Here is a 21,151-nt window from a genome sequence, read left to right as displayed (position 1 = left end):
AGTTTCCCCTTACAAAGAGTTTTATGAAATAACTCTTCTTCAGACCAATTTTTTACTTCAATTGTAGTAGCAGATTTTTGAGTTTTAAATCATTAACAACCTCCCAGTGAACTTTTATCAGAGTGCTTACAGTCAGAGGAAGAACTGTTCTCACTGAGTCCCTTTTGTGTGGAGACCGTCCTTTTCTGTTTTTCCTCTTTATGTGTCTCTTTGAAGCAAGATGTGTGAATTGTAAAGTAATGAAAGTATATCGCTTAATGAAAACTGCTGAAGTGAGTTCAAACTGCATCCTGGGAATGGTTCAGGGTAAACTTCAGTTACCTGTGTTCTGGGGTGGGGATTAAATTTCAGAAATTAAGGTTGCTGTGAGCACTGTAGGAATACATGTAGCAGTTAAGTCAACCCTCAGGAGTGCCCTAATCTTATTTTCTCTCTTTCTTGACCAAGAGCCTGTAATTTTCGTTTAGGTTGAGTTTTCAAGTGTTAAACTCCACCGGACACTCCAAAATTGGGCGTTCATTCCACCCACCTACTTATGTTGCCATAAGCTCTTTTAATAAGATAAATAAGTAAATAAATAAATATTTATTTCCACTAGGCTGTTTTCAAAGAATGTGTGAGAGTCTGTAACCTCCAGACTCAAGGTGATGTGGTGAGAGGGCGAATCTTTAAGTGACAAAAGCCTGAAGAATTTTATACAGAGCTAAATACAGTTTAATACACAAAAGAAAGTGCAACCTATTTCCTTAAAAAAAAATCTGTAAAATAATGTTTCAAGTGCGGGGGGGGGGACTTTTCCACACACCCCCCATTGGGCGACTAGCGGGATAATTTGAAGAAGTCCATCCCACCCCCGCACCAGCGCCCCCCATTCTTTCCAGACAGAGCAGTTGTAAATGCGAGGCTGAGTCCGCCCTGAGAGCCTTAGGGCACCTTCCTCTTTGCTGTGTGTGTGTGTGTGTGTGTGTGTGTGTGTGTGTGTGTGTGTGTGTGTGTGTGTGTGTGTGTGCGCGCGCGAGCGTGTGTGTCTAGCTCTCTTTCCCTCAGTCTGTGCCTGTGTGTGTGTGTGTGTGTGTGTGTGTGTGTGTGTGACAGGGAGAGAGAGAGCGCGAGAGGAGAGCGAGAGAGCGAGCTGCGAGCTGTGCTGCCGCCGCCGCTGCCCTTTGATCCCGACATTAGTGTTAGGGGCTCGGAGACACAGCGCGCGGCCATAGACACCGCCGCACCGGCGCTCATTTATTTATACCTCCCATCACACGCGAGCACAGGACACACACACACTCACACCTATTAGATCCGTTTCCATTGAAGAATATTACGCTCGGGGACAAGCCAGGTGCACGACCAAAAAATTAAAAGAAAAAAAAAAAAGAAAGAAAGAAAGGAAAGAAAAGAAGAAAACCCCTCTTCTGGCTCCAGGAAACAAGCTTCAACCCATTGCACACACCGGAGAGAAGGGGTTTCCCCCTGCCCGCCCCCCAACTACCTCCCCGCTCCTGCCAGTGTCTGCCTGTCTGCCCCCACGGGGGTTTATTTGATCTCACATTAACCGAGGAGGAGAATGTGAGAAAAGGGGGAAAATGCCCAGGAGGAAGCAGGAGCAGCCCAAGCGCCTTCCCTCACGTAAGTCATCCCTTCTCCACCTCCTCTCGTGCCATTTTCTCGCCCTCCCTCTCCTCTTTCCCCTCCGCAGCCTCCGCCGTTGTTTTCTGCATTAGTTTAGGGTTACAGAGGTGAAACTGACAAAGACACAGCCCGGGTTACTCCTCGTTTAGGTCTATGCCGAGGCAGCCATGTTGGTGATGATCAGCCCCGTGCCCTTTCTATTCTCTCTCTCTTTTTCTTTCTTTCTCTGGCCCCCCTCTTTTTTTCCTTGAGATCGGGCTTCCCCCCTTTCCTTCCCCCTCCTCACTCCGGGTTGCGGGGGAGGGGGCGAGAGGAGGGAGGAGGGGAGTAGTGTGGATGCCGGGTTTTTGTCGCGGGTGGGGGGAGGTGGGAGAGGTTGCAATCTTGAAAAAAGAAATTCCGTGTGGATCCCGGCTCCCAGGGGTGCGGGGTCGGGGCGCGCGCCTGACCGGGGCCGTGACATGGCGATTGGGGGTGTCGGGGCGAGGGCGCGCGGCCGCCCGCGGGGCTGGGGACCGGAGAGGTCGGTCTCCGGCTAAAGGTTGCGCCGGGGTGGGTCGGCCGCGGAGCCGCGGGCGGCTGGAGCTGGAGGCGGAGGTGGAGGCGGCGGCGGAGGGGGAGCCAGGGGCGGCCGGGGAGGGTGTGGGGGCGCCGGGGGGCGCGGGCGGCCGATCGGGGGGCGAGGCCGGGCAGCCGAGCGGATGTGGGGTGCGGGAGCCGCGCCGAGGCTGAGGCGAGGCAGCCAGGGCGGCGCGCGGCGCGCGAGGTCCCTGCAGAGCCGAGGGGAGGGCGGAGCAGGGCTCCCGGCCGCAATAAAATGCGGGGTCAGGCAGAGCAGACGGAGCCGGGGCGACGCGGGCTCGCAGACCCCCCTCCCTGGCCAGCCCGAGCAGAGTCCGCGACCAAAGTGCATCCCAGCCCTCCCGGCCATGGACACACACGCCAACTGGAGATTCGCGCCGGGCTGCGTGGCCGGGTCCCCGTCCCCTCCTCCACCCGCGCCTCGGGTCCCTCTGGGCCGCCCTCCCGCTTTTCTTTGCGAGACTCTTAACTTTTCCCCCACTCCCTCTCGGGCTCCCCCCTCGTCCCCCCCAAGCTCTCCGCTCGGAGTGTTCCGAGATGCTGCTGAAGCTAAAAGTGAAGGAGAAAGAAGCAACTAAAAATATCCCCCCGGGGCCGCCCGGCTCCTTGAATGCAAGGGAGAGGGGGCAGGGGAGAAGGCGTGGGGCGGGGTGGCGGGAGGAGGGGACGCGGGAGGCGCCAGAGGGAGGGGTCGGGGGAGACAGAGGGTCAGTTTCTCCTCTCCCCCTCCCCCCTGCGCTGCTCCCCTCTCCTGGGCGGCTTGGCGCTGCTCTGAGCCCGATCCTGCATTGCCCGGGCTGGGGGCGGGAGAGGAGCTGGAGCGCCCGCCCTCGCGGGTGTCAGGCCGACGTGGTCGGTCACCTGAAGTTCACGGAGGGTGGGGGAAGGGTTAAGGTTATGGTGTCTCGGGTTGTGTGTGAGCGTGTGTGTGTTTCCGCTGCAGACGATCGGGCGAGCGCGATCGATCTCCCCCTCCCGAAATCTCCGCGGCGGCGCCCACGCGAGGGGTCCGCGGGGCTGCTGTGGCCCGGACGGGCGCGGAGGCACCCGAGCTGTGGCCGGAGTGGCGAGCAAGGGCACTCGCGGGCAGTCCGCTCCGCAAACATTCCTCTCTTCTTCCCCCTTCCCGGTACGCAAGGAGTCGACGCACTGGGCTCGGGTTGTGCTTTTTTTCCCCTTCCTTTAGGGGGAAAAAATGCCCCGGTGCAGTCCTTTCTTCGCCTGCCCGCTAGAGGTTCTGAGGATAATATCACATATGTAATATATATATGCACATAAAATCACTCGCAGGCGGCTGCGTGTGTAGGAAAATTTTTGAGCGAGGAGGAGAAGACGGCGCAGTCGGGGCGGGCGAGGCGGGAGGCTCCGCGCTGCGATTCACAGAAAACTCGCAGCAGTTGGTGGAAGTGTGCGTGCACATGGCCGGCCCAGGCGCCTGAATACTCGGACGCGCGTGGGCAGGGAGGGGAGTCCGGTGTCCCGGGCGGGCGCCACCGCGGGAGGCTTGCCCTGCTCGCACAAAATGGGCTTCAGTGTTCTCTGCGAACTTGCCCTTAGATGGCAACTTTGGGAGCTGATGAGCTTGTGTGCAAAAACCAGGGCGGTGAGGTTACTTGGTCATTTTCCTTTCTTCTCTTCTCCCCCTGCTTAAAAAAATGTTGGCGGGGTTAGAGGGAGGGTGGGAGAGGAGAAGGGATTTATCTGTTTCGGCTGAGGCTGCTGGAACGCTGCCCCTCCCGTGCTGTGCAGTGCAGTCGGGCAGCTGCAGCCTGCCCTGCCGGTGACCTTGACCCTGACCTCCTGCGACTACCCTCAGTCTGAGAGGAAATTCAGGCTCCATTTTAGCTCCGGTGTCTGGTGGGCCTCTCCTGTGGGTTGCTGCTGCCTGTTGATGAAGTTGTATTTTGAGAGTAGGCTCCCTCCTCGTTGTCTGATTGAATGCTGTTATCTACTCTCTTTAAAAAAAATAAATAAATAAAAATAAAAAAGGAAAAAAAAAGCCTCTCTTGCAGTCACATTGAGCCACTTTTACCTAAGTAATAAGCAATTTACTTTTGGAAGCAATGTAAACGTGCCTGCCCCTAACCCCTCCCCCCTTTTAAGGGTAGCTTTACTTCGTAAAGGGTTTCCACCTCTTATTGAATGTTTTTTTTTGTTTGATTGTATTTGCTGCGTTTCTGAGCGGGGTTTACACGTGTTTTGTAAGCAATTTACATTTCTGGGCAAATGGTGTATTTTGCAAGTCAGCCATAGTAACCCAGGGTTTACTAAGAGCCCAGTGAGGATCTCAGACATACCAACTTGGGTAAAAGTGAATGTCAATTTCTGTCTAGTACAGAATATAGTTGGATATGTACTTCCTAGTTTTCAACACTGAACTGTTATTTATGTATGAGAAAAGGCCTTCCCTTTTGTATCAAGGTTAAAATATAGTCGAGTCTGGGGATTCAAGGTACCTGGTAGAAGTCATTTTGGAGTTTTAAGAAGTTATAGAGACAGATCTAAAAGTTGCCCCCCACCCCCCAAAAAAGGTGATGTCTAGTAGCTGAAGCAAGGAGGTGATTAAATGAATGAACTGGGGAGGTTTAAATTGCCACTAAAGACCCTTTTAAGTAAAAGCAGAAGTTATTAAGGCCACCATTGTTATGTTGATTTAAAAATTGAAAGCACCTGTAAACATTTAAGAAATTCAGCCTGTGTGGGATACACACACAGCACACTCTCACACACTTGTGCTGTTAGATTTTGTAGAGCAGTTGAAAGGCTTCACACATTTGCCAGCACAGCACACTCTGCCTTGTATTGTAGCAATATGGCTGAAGAGTTTTAGGCACACACCATTGCCGTTGCCGCAAACAGATGTTTGTTGTGAATGGAGTCTCTCTTTCACATTAAACAATACTGTCCAGGAACAGTCTGGCCCTGCAAAGCCCACTGCCCTCCCTCTGGACAGGGCAGACACCAGGGAACCTGGACGTTCTACCCTAGAGTGGATTAGTCCTGGAAATCCAGGCAAGCACTTGGTATTATCTGATACCAAGTCTGGGGTGAGCCTCAGCTCCTGGCACGGAGTACTAGCAATTCCCCAGGCTGGGCTCTGGCCTGCTAAGGTTTCCTAGCTCCTTCTGTTCAGCTAGACACCCCTGGGACTGTTCAGAACTGAATTAGCTATGGAGATGGGTGAGCCTTTAACCTGACATTCCTAACCTTAGCCTTGGGTTTCTTATTTAAAATTCTATTGTCATTTCCTTCTGGGCCGAGAGAGAGGGAGAGAGAGAGAGAGAGAGAGAGAGAGAGAGAGAGAGAGAGAGAGAGAGACAGACAGACATGGGTCTCATACATACACAGAAAAAAAGTACTGTATGTCCTATGGAGGTGAAGTGACCCCACTGGCCTGCTGGCTATATGACACAAAGAAGTTCTGTAGTAACTTTTGGAGGTAGGACACCTTAAGTGTTAAGCCTTATATTTGAGGGATGGGTTTCAAGATGTTATTATTCAAAGTAAAGGCCTCTGTTTCTTGGCTCAATGCAGTACTTTTCATTTGGGGACTTAAAATGACTCAACAGCTGTGGATGGCTCTTTCACAAAAGTTCTTCCGTTAATAAAGTGCATGCCAGTTCAGAAGAATCACCAAGAGGTCCTTTGAGATGAACCAGGCTCTCACCTTCATCAGAATCCCAAACAGTGTCACTTAAGAAGCACCATCAGTCTAAGAAGGGATGGGAGGGAGCTGACTCTGGGACTGCGGGGCAGGCTGGGACCTGTCAAGCATTATTACATATGGGATTGTGACGCTAAGAGAGGTATCGGGACGGTCACTCTAATGCATTTATTCCATCTGTATGTCCCTTGTTGGTGGTAACCAGCACTTTCAAATTTCTGCATTAACTTCAATTCACCCATACACACATATGAGTTTAGAATCTATCACATTTATCATGGGGATTTGCCTGATACCTGCTCCCCAGGGTAGGGAAAGTTAATAAAACAATTGTTCTATTATCCCAGTGTTTTTACTGTGTACTCAGTTGTGGGTCAAGATCAGAACAGGTTACTGTGTTCTTCATTAACAAAACTTTAGCAAACTCTGCTCTCTAGTAAAACTGGGAAGCAAAATGACTGGAAAGCATCTGGACCCTTATTTTTATGCTTTTATGAGCCAGTCTCTCGTCTGTATCTCTGTCTTTCTGTCTCTGTCTTTTCTGTGTGTGTGTGTGTGTGTGTGTCTGTGTGCATGCGTGCGCGTGCATGTGTGTGCCTGTGCGGGTGTGCACACTTGTGTGTAGCCAAAGGCGAGGAACTTAACGCTGCTTCTATTTCTTACTAATTTTTGCAGTGACCAGGCACTGTGACCTGACTAACCCATGGGGAACTTTTTCAGTCTGAAGTAGCAGAGTATTTCACAGCTCTTGTCAGATAGGTCTAATGATTCTGGGGGTCCTCGCTATGTGTTCCTCAAGAGCATCCGTGCATCCCTCCCTAAGGCAGCAAGGAGGCCATCTCCAGGTTTCCTGTTAAAATACAGAAGGTGGCTCAAAAATCACATTCCCTCTAATGCTGCATAATAGTTTCTAATAAAAAAATTGATTTTTAATTTATCTGTGTTGCCATCTCGCTCTCAAGATGACACAGCCAGTGTGAGTTGACGAGTCTCTTACACAAAGAGTTAATACATCACGCTGGAGAAGTCTAAATTGGACAGCTCTCTGCCTGCCTGAGTGCCGCTGCACATCTTGTAGTTGACAATCTTTGAATGGTCTCTGTTAGGGGGTTCTCAGGGAGGTGAAGAAAACTTCTGCTTAGAGGGATGTGCAAAATGAGACAGACATGGTTGTGTGCTCAAAGGAGAGTGTGCTGGGATTCCCAGGCAGGTTTCTGGGGTGAAAAGTTGATTCAAAAGATAAGGAATCTCATTAATTGTGATCAACATGGATTTGTAGATAAAGTTAGGTTAGAAATATGTGGTACTGGACTGGGTTGACAAGCTGGTTTATTAATAACTCCAGTAGTTTGGATTCAGATTGTGTCTGGACACAAAGTTTTACAAAAGGGAAAAATTTCTGTCATCCCGTGCTACTAACTCTGGTCACTCACATGTAAATTGGGTGAGCTGTGTCCTCAGTCACTGGGATTGCTGTAACAAAATGCCTTTGGTCAGATACTCTATTAAACAATACAATTTGTTTTCATAGTTGTGGGGTTGAAAAAGTTCAAAATCAAGGTGACCACAGATTTAGTGTTATGTGGTAAAGACTCCCATCTCTCCTCCAACAGTGGTGCCACTCACTCATGTGGTAGAAAGGATGACTAAGTTGCCTGGGGCCTCTGTCTTCATGGCCCTGCCCTTATGACCCAGTCACCCTGCAAAGACCTTCCTCCTGAGACTATCAAACGGGGGATGAAGTTTCAATATAGGAATTGTTTGGAGAGAGGGATGCAAAGATTTAGCCTACATGTAGCCCAAGGTCTGAGGGAAAGGATGGAGGTGCCCACATTGCTGCACTCTGAGGCTTGCTTAGTGCCTGTGACTGGTCACCAGGGCCATCAGCAGGGGCTGAAGGGTGACATATTATTTTGATGAGGTTAAAAATCCTTTAGCCTTCATTTGAGGTAACCCTGTCTTCCATTCTTCATTATCAAATCTCTGGTGTAGTATTAGGCTCCAAGAGATGACCACAAGCAGAGTATGCTGCTGCTCGTCTTCCTATTCCAAGTAATGTATTAGGAATTGTCTATAACTTAATCACACTGGTGGCACACCAAGGTTACAAGAGTGTGATCTACAAGATAGGACTTTGGGTATGTACAGGAATTTCTAGCATGTGTGGGCTTTGTGGTAAATAAAGGAATAGAACTTGTGTTTTTACTTATTGCAAAGAAATCCAGACAGGGTCTAGTTAGTTATGGTAAGAGGTTGTGTGTGTGTGTGTGTGTGTGTGTGTGTGTGTGTGTGTGTGTGTGTGTATTCCTTTGATTTCATTACTGATTTTGGTCCTGGTAATATACCACTAAAGTCCCATTTTGGGGGTTTAGCCTTGTGAATGCTGCTGTCCTCCCACCACTTTAGAAGGCATATCTTAATACTTCATCCCATGTAGGGCTGAGTATACACACCACTTTATGATTCATGGTAGCTGAGATGTCTTCTGTCATATTTTATAAGGAAATAATGCACAAAACACAGACCTTGGAAACAGCTGGGAGTGCTTGCTGGGCTAAGTTCCTAGCCACTATCTCCCTTCTGTTGGTGAGTCTAGTATTTCTACCCTCTGTCTGTAACTTATGTTTTTATGATACTGGAGAACTGCGTATGTGTAGCTACAAGGGTGGGGGCCTGTCTGGTAGCTCTTGTCATCCACCTTGGGTAGAACTGATGCAGATTTGAGGGAGCTTTGTAGATTTCAATTAGACTTTATCTTGATAAACAATCTTAAGCCACATGGTTGCATATTGTTTATTTTCTAAAAGTCAGCTTCATTGTATACACACACATACACACACTGAACTGTGGCTAACTTTATGAAATGCATAGTGATACACACACATGGTCTGAGTTCAGAATGAGGGCCGTTAGTGACTTTGCTTTTTCAAATAGAGACCTAGGGTTATATTAAATACAAGGTGAACCAGGGTTATAGTAAATCCAAGTGGATTCTATGTGCCTAAGAAGGATATTTTCTTCAACTGTTCAGTCCCTTCTAATTAAAAAGAGACAGTCTTTCCCAACAAAGTCCTGCCTCTGTGGTTCTTACAAGACCAGGTACTCTTTGCCTCTATTTTAAAGAAAAATTAATGCATTGAAAGATATATCTCAGTGGTAGAGTGCTTGCCTAGCATACATGAGGACCTAGGTTCAATTCCCAGTGCTGGGGCAGGAAAACCAGACCCAGTCCATCTGTCTACTAGTAAAGGAATAGATTCAGAGGCCTCTGAGCTTGTGAAACCAAACCCCAATAACTTCAGCCTTTTCCTGCTAATTTCTACACGGGTCAGAAAAGTGGCTAGACCCCATTAGAAGCAGGTGTTGGGGAACAAAAGAAAGGTGAGAGAGAGGTGTGGATCTCAGGGTGAATTGTTCTGAGTGCTCTGAAGAAGTTGGCCTTCAAAGGGGACTGAGGAAGGCCAGGAGAAAATGATCTTTTACGCGATTGATCAGCAGTTCTCAACTTATCTGAGGCTTTGAAATAAGCTACTGTACTTGTGGAGGAGGATAGATTTTTCTCAAGTTACCGAGTCTGGTGGTGGGTTTTAAAAAGCTCTTGTTTAGTAATGAGAGAGAGAAAGTATCCTCAGTGACTTGGTCCTCTTTTCCCTTTGCTGTATACTGAGTGAGTAAAGTGGAAACAAAGGGCTCATGTGCTTTTGAAGTTCACGGGGTAGTGGTCAAGTGCACAAGCTCCTGTGCTGGGCTGCTCTGCCACTGGCTAGCTGTGTGACCTTGGACAAATGACTTAACTTCTCTGTCACACACTTTCTTTATCTTTAGAGATAACAGTTCCTGTATCTTCAGAGTCATCATTAGGATAATTTTAACATATGCAAATCTTGTATGAATATGCAAAACCATGCCTAATTAGTACCTGCTATATAGAAAGACAAAAGTAAGTTAAGCATATGAAACATGTTTGTATGTTTAGATTGTGATTAGCCAAAATTTCGATCTTGAACTTTAGAGCAGTTTTTGTGTTTTTAATTTTGTCCTGTTTTTTTCATAGCTCTTATTAGTGGAGTGAGTAATAACAATATCATATGGTAAAGTTCATTTACAAGGCTATTATTGTAGGGCTGGACCAACACTTATTCTGTAGGCCAACAATATTATAATAGGCTGTTGCTAAAGGATTGAGTTCCTTTGTGTATGTGATTTGGCCGGAATCATATCTAAGTTGTGCAATAACCATATGAATTATGACAGGCTTTTACTTGAAGGTAAGGACAATGAATCCTCTTATGGTGACTTACACTGATGCTCAGAAGGAGGATAGGTGTTTAATGAAGGTTTGTTAGTCATTCACTCAACAGGTGATCTGAGGATTAAAAAGACATGGGTTTTCCGCATTGTGTATGGGTCATAGTTCAGAGTTTGCACAAATTGGAGACAGCCAGTCTGCTGTCTCTGATCACAGAGACCAGTCCAAGAGAGCATATCCCACAGATCTTAAAGTCTTGAGGGCTGTATGTTGCATCTTTGTACATGTCCAAAGACACAGACAGGTGCTACACTAGTGTGTTCTGCCTTATACAGTATGTTTAAAAACTTTAGACAGCATTTTGGAAATAGGAGATTTTATACACTTACACACATACACAAACACACACACACACACACACACACACACACACAGAGAGAGAGAGAGAGAGAGAGAGAGAGAGAGAGGAAGCCATATTTTCAGCTTCTTCTAAGCACTTGGAAGAGCAGGCAGCACAGGCCCACCTACCCACATGGCAGCAATCTGCTGTAGTCAGTGGCGGCTGTCTCCTTCTCTGGGCATGTGCTCGTCAGTCTGCCACAGTTACTGCCACTAGACCACCATGTTCCCATATGTATGTACACCTGCCCACCTCCCCCAAGTCTCTTCCCTGGCCATCCCTGAAGGCAATTGGATTAGGAACTGCTCTTCATTCTGAAGTATTTTCTGATCTTTTAATTTAGCACTATATCAAAGGGACCATATTGTGAACCATATTGCAGGGCAGAGTCCAAGAAGCACTACAAGGTAGGGGTTCAGATCCTGGCTATGCCGCAGTTTAGCTGTGACAGTAGCAAGTGGCTCTCCCTGTTTTTCTCAGCTGCAAAATGGTTGAAAACAGCTTCCAAGAGGGAACTGCATGAACTCATAGACATGAATGTTTATATGCATGTCCACCATGTATGTATTCAGTAAATGCTGATGGCGCTAATACACCTGAGATGTGTATTCATTCCAGCGGAGGGGCTGTGGGATTTCTCACACTGTGCTTGAATAATCCTGCTGCCCTTCGGTTTCTGATCACTGTTAGGCAGCTCAAATCTGTGGTTACACATGAGGCTTGGGTGTCTAGAAGACACAACACCCCCAGACTTAATTCACTTGGCTTGGAGGCAACTTTTTTAAAATAAAAATTTCCCAGACATCTGAGTGAACAGCCAGAGCTGAGGATTCCTGAATTAGCTGGGATGTCATCTCAGCCATCAAGATAGGAGACGCTGAGCCCAGGCAAGTTAGTGACCATACTTTGTTAGAACTCAAAACCCAGGCTTGAGCAGCTGGCTCCAGCTTCTCCAGGATGGTAAACAAAGGCCCAGGAAGAGCCCTAGCTGTTCAGAAGAATGGAGTCCATTCTCCCTCGTGTATGTCCACCCCCAGACCACAGTCTTCTCTCTCTCTTTCCAAGACCTCTCCTGGGCTCTGCGGCCTTGGAAAGTTATTTAACATCTGTGTTGCTTAAGCAAGTCTACCTTGTCAAGTGGCTAACACTCTGTTACCCTAACATTTTGTTTATGTTGTGCTGTGGTTTCAAGAGCTGTTTCATGGGTGTCGAGTACCTGTGAAGCAGGTAGCAGAGAACAGCTTCCCACAGTTATTGGCAGAAAGGGAGAAACTGAGTCAGAGAGAGGAAAACAGCTGAAGGCTAACTGAATCAGTGCTGCCAAGGGCAGACCTTGTAATGGGTCCAGAGCGGCTGAGGGCCGTGAGATTGATCTTCCTGGGTCTCCATACTTGAAAGTGTCATCTTGACACCCTTACAGCAGCTCAGAGAGCATGTCCTGTGTGGTCCGCAGGTGCTGATAGAACATTTGGATTTGCATGATTCATAAACGCTGTCACTAATAGTATTTCTTTCCTTGAAGGTTCTAGATCTGGGCTTTTGATCTTAGTCAAACGGTGGCGTGCAGTGCTTGGTCTGTGTGCTCAGTACATATGCTGTGTCTGGGATGGCTGCAGTTGGGCCCTCTGTCCACCCGGCTCTTTAGAGCGGGAACCTCAGCTGTGTGTGAGAGGAAGCACTGTTCCCGAGACACCATGCTATTGAACTGTGCCCCATGGGTCTCCCTCTAAAGAACGTAAACTTCAACCAAGTCCTTAGGAAGACAGAGATTAAATTATAGTTACCTGCTTTCTGATGACTGTAGGAGGAGAAATCTCAGTTCCAAAGTCGTGTGTGGGTCTGTTGCACTGCTTCATTACAGAAGTGGCATGGGCCTGTGGGCTGTTTGTTTCTGTTTTGAGATACTGACTGGCTATGTAGTATGGTACGGACTGACCTTGAACTCACTATGCCATCCTGGCCTTGAGCTCATCAGCTCCCTGCTTCAGCTTCCCTAGTGCTAGGATCTTGCATGCGCCCTACCGGCCCAATATAAAGGTGGTTTCAAAAGAATCCCATTGGCTTGATAAAGTTGGAACCAGAGAAAACTTTGACAAGATGAGGACCCGTTGAGTGACTAAATAAAACAAATGGAAAACAACCTAGCTCTGAAACAGAAGGTCTCACCTGTGAAGAAGCTGGTTCAGCCACCTCCAGAATGATTGTCTAAGCATTGCAGGCCGGTCATTTAGAGTAGGATAGGAAAAAATGTGGACTTCCTTTTAATAACTGTATTAGCTTTTGGGGTTGTTGCTGGAGGTAGAGCCCAGTGTCTTCTGCACCCCAGGCATGTGTTCTGCTGGGACCCCATCCTTTCAAGCCGTTAAAGATTTATTTAATGTGTATGAATATACACCATGTGAGTGCACAGAGAGCGAGTGACCCACAAAGGTCAAAAGAAGACTTCAGACCCACTGGCCCTGCAATTGCAAGTGGTTGTGAGCAACAGTGTGGGTCCTGGAAATTGAACGTAGGTCCTCTGCAAAAGCCACAAGTGTTCTTAAATGCTGCACTATGTTTCTAGCCTTTTATATTGGCTTTTAATGGAAAAGTAGCCTATGCTTAATATAACTAATTAACACTTGATATAAATGTTTAAAATGTGTTACGTCCCCATCTTCCAACTCCCATCCCCACTATAACCAAGAAATAGTATTTAAAATTCAGCCTCTGTTTGAAATATGGATGCATTTGCACATGGTTGCCTCATGGAGTTTAAGGGCTGCATTCAAAACAAGGGTGGCTACCTTACTCCTATAAATGGATGAACTCAAATCTCCAACACTGAATTCAAATCGTATGCTCTGATGTGAAAGTGAAATTGGAAAACTACTCACCAGGAGGGAGGCAAAAAGGTTGTTGTGAACTCTTGAAGTCATCATCTGATGAATTAATTATTGAGGCAGTTGGGAGTGCCTTATCTGGAGAGAGGAGTAAGGGTGGGTCACAATCATGTCTGGTGTCTACTTCCAAAGGCATGAAGTCCTGCCGAATACGAAGTGAGCGATGGTCTCGGAGCTGTCATCTGTGTTTAATTGTCCATTGGTCCTTTTGTACATTCCTCCTTTTCGTCCACCAACAGAATGGAAGTGCTTGCGTCAGGGGTGGGGGATTTGTAAAGTTCAGCAAGTAGTGTGGGGTATATTTGGTCTTAGAGCCAAATGGTCAGAGAAAAAGCTGGGGGAAATTGCTCTAATTCAGCTTGAGAACTGTTTTCATAAGCTAAGGAATCGCTAAGCAGAATATGTCCCAGAGCCAATCTAATGGAAGTTACCAAGGAAGATAATTTTTATTTGACTAAATAAAAAGTGTTATTGAACCTGGGCAGTGGTGGCACATGCCTTTAATCCCAGCACTGGGGAGGCAGAGGCAGGCAGATCTCTGAGTTCAAAGCCAGCCTGGTCTACAGAGAGAGTTCCAGGACAGCTAGGCTCCACAGAGAGACTCTGTCATATGGAAGGGAGAGAGAGAAGAAGAGAGGGAGGGGGAAAAGGTGTATTGAATACTAAAAACAAAATAACAGAACCCCTGTTCCAATGGATTGTTATGACATATCCCTGTATTCCAGGGCTTGAGAGGCTGAGGCAGGAGGATTATGAGTTCACATTAGTCAGTTAGTGAATCAATCAATCAATATGCAGACAAAACAAAACCTGCCCCCTGCCCCAAAAACCCAGCAACTGTCCAATATTGAGACAAGTCCTGTGTGTGTGGAGTTCATGTAACCTGTCAGTCAGGAATGGATGTCTAAGGACTTCTATTGTTAGTTTGGGGCATGGTGCTGACTTTCCAGTTATCAGTGTAAAATGGGAACCTGTTCTCTCCTTGGGGACACCTCTTTCAATAACTGAACTGTTAGCTTTTTGGAGTTTGGAGGTGTGGTGGCCGATACAAGGCAGCACTGTGTAGCCATGGGTTTGAGGTCCAGCAGGATCTGTGTCCCCATGATGTGTGACTCCTCATGTTTAGGGCACAGCATTAAACACAGCACTCTGAAATGCATTCCCCGCCACAGTTCTTTCGTATGTTGAGAGGATACAATCAGAAGACACATACAAATAGGCATTCTAACAAGTATGGAACAATATTCTGTGACTGACTTTACTGTGCAGATGTTTGTAGGGACACAGTCTAAAAAGGGATGGGTAAAAGATTCCTACACACAGCATCAGAAGCATCCACAAGGACATGGTGGATTTGGATGCTGAGGAGAGAGAGCATTCCAAATAGAAGAAATGACAGCGGCCAAGAGAGGTTGAAAGGAACCCAGAATAATAAGACACCACTAAATAAAGGGCTGTTCCTGCACCAGTGGGTCTAGATGGAATGGAGGGATAGAAGGATAGGAGGGTTCATGGAGCTCAGAAACCAGCCACGGAGTATGGTCTTCCCTGTGATAAATGGGATGGAGGGTGTGGTCATCTTTTAAAGCAACTAGGATGAATGGCTGTGGATGCCACCACTGATGGGATCCAGGAAGGTCTTCTTAGGGCTTCCCTTCTTACCCCCTTTTCACCTCTAGCATACTTTGCCATAATTTGCTATAAAGTGCTTGCCATTCAAGTTCAGATCCCCAGCACCTACATACAAGATCGGCAGGTGTCATGGCCAACCTACAATGCCAGCACTTGGGAGGTGGAGGTGGGACCTTCTGGGCAAGCTAGTTAGCTAAACTAATCCAATTGGTCAGCTTCAGCTCCAGCTTCAGCAAGAAAGTAAAGAGCAGTGGAAGGCATTTGACATCAACTTCTGGCTTCCATGTGGATGGGTTCCATATACACGTGTATGTGTACATGTATCAGCACATGCATCCTACAGTGTGGGGAAACAAAGGTCTAGTGCATTGCCTTTACTAGTGCTGTCAGTAAACCCAGTGTAATGAGAGTCAGTACAGGTGAGACTGTCCCAGCGTGTTACCACCACAACAGTTCATCTTACATCTTACCCCAATCTGTTCATTGTTTCCTCTGCAATCTCCCTGTCTTTGAGGTTTATAAGTGCGGAAGTGTGAGGACCACTTGCCTTCTGTACCTTGGTATTCTCATTCTGTGACTGCCTTGCTAGGACACATCCATGTTGGTGAATGTAGCTCAGCCACCTTCTTCACAAGGCTCTAATTCGACACTGTAGAAACACTGCAAGGGATGCTGGCTTGTTTCCCTTTTTGCTGTTTTGAACAGTGATTTTCTAGACCTATACATAGGTCATTGTGGCCCAGGTGCTATCATTGCCAAGATACTGCTTCTTACTCCTTGGGTATCAGAATCAATCAGCCTGCCTGCCTGCCTGCATGCCTCCCTTCCTCTCTCTCTTCCTCCCTCCCTCCCTCCCTCCCTTCCTTCTCCCTTCCTTCTCCCTTCCTCCTCCCTTCCTCCTCCCCTTCCTCCCTCCCTTCCTTTGCTTTTTCCTTTTATTTGAAATAGATTTTTTTCCCTCATATTCTTAGGATCCTTCTAAGCCCTTGGAAGTTAATGAAGACCCTCAAAGACCTTTTGTGCATTGTCATGTATTAGAGATTAAAACAGAGAAATTAAATATTTCTATTGCTAAAAATAATAAATCCAATCCAGCATATGTTAATTATAAACAGCATATTTTTTAATGAAAACATGTTTTTAAAAAGAGCGTGAATAAAGTAAATGATATTTTGTATGTTTCTGCAAGCCTCTCTCTAGTATCTGACTTCCTGGAGGACAACTAGATGGTCAGATCTATTATGCCTTTAATCTGTCCCACCAGGTTAGTGAGGAAAATCTGCCATCATGCAGATGTATTATAACCTTAGCAATGTAATTGTGTATATTTTTTGAACTACACCAAGACCTTGAAAGTTATTTGCAGTGTTGAGTCAAAACATTGCAACAATGCCTGCTACAGTCAAATCTACTGAGGTGTCTTGTGTTTTGACTGGATAGTCGGGTACATAATGTCAGTATTGGACATTTGGGGAATATTGACTCCCTGAGTTACGTAGATCTATGAAATGTTGGTATGTACCATTGTAAATGTAAAAATTATTTATATCTGCAAGAATGCTATTTGAAAAATTCTCTAAGTATGGTATTGGGAATCTGTCAAGTTCACAGTGTAGCAAACAAGTTTTCCAAAATTTTAGTGGTTCTTGAAACCACTTATCATGGGCTAAAAACACTGTCGGCCTTTCCTTGAAGTATTAGATTGACTTCATTCATTTACAAGAAATAATCTGCCAAAGGCTCACATTTGACTGACTGAAATTTTCTAGTTATCCTTTCAATTAAAAGTAAGACACCATGACTCCTAAGTAAACAGTCATACGTGTTCTTTTCCTTAGTATAGTCACATACATACCTCAGCACTGGCAGAATGACCCATGATTGCATGCATTATTACATCACCTATAACATCAAAAAGGTATTTATGCCAAGATCAATTTTCAGCAAAATGAGTAATTTTTACTGTTTTGCCAGACATTAAGTGAAGCCAGTACAGGTTTTCTGGCTTGTTTGTTTGTTTGTTTTAACAGGGCCTCACTAAGTTGTATTCTAAATGAACACACCTTTTTTTCTGTACACTTGACTGAGAAAGTGTCCCTGCAGGTTGATTCATTAATGAAGGTGTATGAGGGCCCAGCTCATTGTGGGTCCCGTTGACTCTGGGAAGGAGGTCCTGCATGCTATAAAAGCAGGCAGAACAAGCCAGGATGGACGGAACAGTTCAGTAAACAGCACTCCCTGTAGCTTCTGTTTCGTGCCTCCGGATTTCTGCCTCAGCTTCCCTCAATGGACTAGGAATGGAAGCCAGACAAACCCTTTCCTCCCCAAGTTGGCTTTGGTCCCGGTGACACAGGAATAGAAACCCCAAGTTAGACACCACCCACCCAGCTCATTTACCTCGGGGGCTTCATAGTTTCATGGAGGAATTGGAACACATCTGTTTTTCTTTCCTTCTCTTTCTTCTGGGGTTTTTATTCTCCACTTTCTGACACTTCCCCCATCTCATCACGCTAGTTACCAGTCTTACTGACTCTGCTTCCACAGTATCTCTTGGCCTCATCATGTGTCCATCTCCTGCACTGTGATAGTGTATACTCTTCCTTTTCTCCCAGGTAATTGAAATAACTGCCCCCCCCATATGTTTTTATTTAAGCTCCATCTTACCTTCCTCTACCTCAGCATTTATAATATCTCATTCATGCTGCCATTGCAGGTAGACACCGAGCTCTTTCAGGCATCTGCTTGAAAATGAAGTTAGAACGTCTAGATCCTGAAGATACACTGTCTGAGCCCCTGTAGCTCTGCCTTCTTATGCCCCTTGTTTCATGTATACCGAGTGATTGCTTCTGCAGTCCATACTTCATGCCCCATTCACCTTTTTATATTCGTATTCTTTTCCCCATTTATAAAGTGACCAGTGACTGCTTGGCCTGATAATGTCTTCCTTTGCCTTCAGTTATCAGAGAGGCCCTTCTTGTTTTTCTTCTCCATGGTTACAGCTACTGGGCAGAATTAGGCAACTTTTTCCTTGTTCACTTATTGTTGTTTGCTTGTTACTGTCTTTAGTGACTGGACTTTTAACGAGCATGGATTAAGCATTTGTTTTTATGTATGTTTTTGAATGTAATAATGCCTGGTCTATAGCAGGTGGGTGATAAATTAATGATGGGAGGGGTAAAAAACCAGTACAAAGTCAAAGAGATAGAAATAATGCATGGAATTGTTGAAATAGAAAAAGGAAAGGACAGGGTGGGAGAGAAGACGAAGAAAGAGAGGGAAGGAGTAAGGAGAGGGAGAGAGGGAGAGAGGGAATAAAGAGATAGGAAGTGTTTTGAATGGCTTTTGAAGAAGTTCTTGTGCAGCTGAGCTGGGAAGGATATATATATATATATATATATATATATATATACATATATATATACATATATATATATATATTTGCTCATGAACATGCCTGGAGCAAGTCATTTGCTTCAGGAGGAAACTGAGCCAGAAGGCTGGAGGCCATGGCCCACACCACCGGGGCCACCGCAGCCTCTGTGCAGGAAGCCATGCCTGTGGTTGGAAGCATCTGGCACATTCTGAGTTGAAGATCCCCCTTCACTACTGGCTGTTTCAGCCTTTCTGTCTTCAGACTGTGCCAGAATTGTAAGATTTTCCTGATGACTGGGCACATTTGGCATCTAGATTCTATGGTTGCTAACAACCAGCAGTTTCCTGTCTCCCTTGGTTGAGATGACCAAGACACAGTGCAGGGAGCTGTTTCAACTGCTGAGAGCCCAGCTCAGGCCACACCGAGGTGCCTGGGAGGGAAGGGAAAGGAAAACCCCACAAGAACTGGGCTGGTGCCAGGAGCTTTACTAGTCATTCTGGTGTTCTTTCACAATGATCAACAAACTTCAGGTATTCATTAGCTACCCTAGGGATAGAGAAGGAGCATAGAGGAGGAGCGCACATGAATCACGTGGGTCTGATGCAAAGCAAGCTGAGATTCCATGGAGTCTCTGGATCTTGAACTTGTGTGGGTCCTGCTTAGGCACTCTTTTTCATACTCTGTGAATATTTTTAAAGCTATATAAAATGTCTTATGATCTTCTTTTTACCAACTTGATCATCTCTTGAAGTTGTATGTTTTATTCTGTTTATTGCTTATTTATTTATTGTCTGCAGTTGTCTGTTGAATGTTATTCATTCTGCTTTGGTGTCTCCTTGTTCTTGACTGTAAGACCTCTGTGGATGGAGAGGGGACTCAGGTCACCTTCACCCTCTGAGCCATCTCTGGCCTGGTGTGTGTAGTTTTAAAAGTTTATTTAGGGTTGGGAATGTAGCTTAGTTGGTAGAACGCTTGGATGCATGTCCCAGCACATAAACAGCATGCTCAGGTCATCCTTGGCTACACATGGGACTATGGGGGGGGGATTTTTTTTTATAGCCAACACTAATGACAACAACAAATGGAATGTGGGAAGAATGTCTACGACTGAAAGCCTATAGGAGGCTTATGTCAATCTTAATGCATAAACACTGAGAAAAGAAAGCAAACAGAACAAGGGCTTCTCTCAGTAACTCTACAGCATATATTTAAAACAAAGCCTGATCAGGTGAATATATTCATGCCAGAAGACCTTTTCAGTTTACACCTCTCCAAAGAGGTTGCCCAATGCATTTCCAGCCTCCTTTTCAAATGCCAATTATCCACAGAGGATAAGGTGGCCTACCAGAATCAGGCACAATACCTGGCCAGTGCAGCTGTGTAGAGACAAAAAAAAAAAAAAAAAAAAAAAAAAAAAAAGATAAGGTGTGCTTGTCCATGTACAAAATAACAGTATTTTATAGTCTCCAGCAGTGATGAAGAGAAGAAACTGACATGAGCATCCTGTGAATGGTTATCATGTGGCTGTACATGCACACACAAGGCCAGGGGAATATTCTGGTAGTTTCTGGAACATCTATGTTGGTTGAAGCAGCAATGGAGCTCACCTCCTGCTCTGGGGTCACCCTAGGTACATTTCCAGAAGCATTGGGTTTTTCTGGGAAACAGAATTCATGTTTCCCTCCCAGTGTCCCTCAGCATCGGTGCTGGTGTCAGTGAGCTTGAGAACACCCTTTGGGTGGTTGGTACATCAGAGGTGTCTCACTGAAAACCATAAGTGGCAACTCTGAGGGAGGCCAGAGAAGGGGGGGTCACACCCAGGAACCTTTTGTTTGTTTTTTGAAATAAGAGCTCACTGTGTAGACTAGGATGTCCTCGAACTCACAAAGTTCTGCTTTAAGATGTGAGCTGCTATACCCAGCATCCCCAGAATTTTTAAGAGGATGAGGTAGACAAGACAAAGCAGTTGGACCTAGAAGTGTCCTTTCAGTTGCGGGCCATTGTGCCCTTGGGATCTGCTCAGCCTGTTGGCTGGGTGTAGTTTCTGTTGATTTTCATGGGCTTTTGGCCTTTCATCCTTGACTCCTTATGTGTGTGCCAGGAGGTGAGTGGAGAAAATAAAAACAGAGCACGAGTTAAGAATACATTTGATTGCTTGATAGCAGCCCTGGCTCTGAGCCTGGCCAGAGTAAAGGTTAAAATTGTTGGCCTACCTCATAGCTTCGAGTTGAGTTTGCATTAGGTGTTCTTGTGATCTGCTGTCTGATGTCATGGGATTTTGTGCCCAACCAGTGAAGATGTTTTCCCACAGTCAACAGTACTCATATCTTTTGGGATGGTGTGGGTGGTAGACTGTTTCCTCTGAATCTTTTGTCTGTGTCTTGTCATGTTTTTCAGTGCAAAGTACAGATTAATTTCATCTCCTCTCTTTCTCTCCCTCTCTCTCCCTCTCTCTCCCTCTCTCTCATGTTTATCTCCCACTACTCTTTCTCTTTTGGGTGCATGTATATTTTTAGGAAATAAAGATGTACAGTGTGCTGACTGTTTCCCTTACTATACTGAAGGACTTGGAGTGTGTTCCCTTGTAAAGTGTGTCAGACCCCTGCTGTTGGGACACATCCCACAAATAACTTGGTCATTGTGTGCATAAGCTAAGGTTTCAGTACTTAGCCATTTATCTATGTAAGGGATGCTATTTCTTAGTCTATGGACTGCATGATTGTGTTATTACGGTCTGTTTTTC

General features: G+C 46.0%; 1 protein-coding gene across 8 annotated transcripts in view; it reads left to right on the top strand.

The window, feature by feature from the left end:
• Positions 1-1,076: 1,076 nt before the first annotated feature.
• The window catches only part of Znf827 (zinc finger protein 827), a 166,111-nt gene continuing 146,036 nt past the window's right edge, over positions 1,077-21,151 (top strand). For all 8 annotated transcript variants that reach the window (XM_051205795.1, XM_051205794.1, XM_051205796.1 and 5 more), the window contains exon 1: positions 1,077-1,623. In XM_051205795.1, the coding sequence (XP_051061752.1) occupies positions 1,581-1,623 (43 nt within the window). In that variant the 5' untranslated portion in view covers positions 1,077-1,580. The remainder of the gene's footprint in view (positions 1,624-21,151) is intronic.

Source organism: Phodopus roborovskii, unplaced genomic scaffold (assembly GCF_943737965.1).
Source record: "Phodopus roborovskii unplaced genomic scaffold, PHOROB, whole genome shotgun sequence".
NCBI lineage: Eukaryota > Metazoa > Chordata > Mammalia > Rodentia > Cricetidae > Phodopus > Phodopus roborovskii.
Note: the sequence above shows the minus strand (reverse complement) of the source record. Positions and strands in the feature narration are given on the sequence as shown.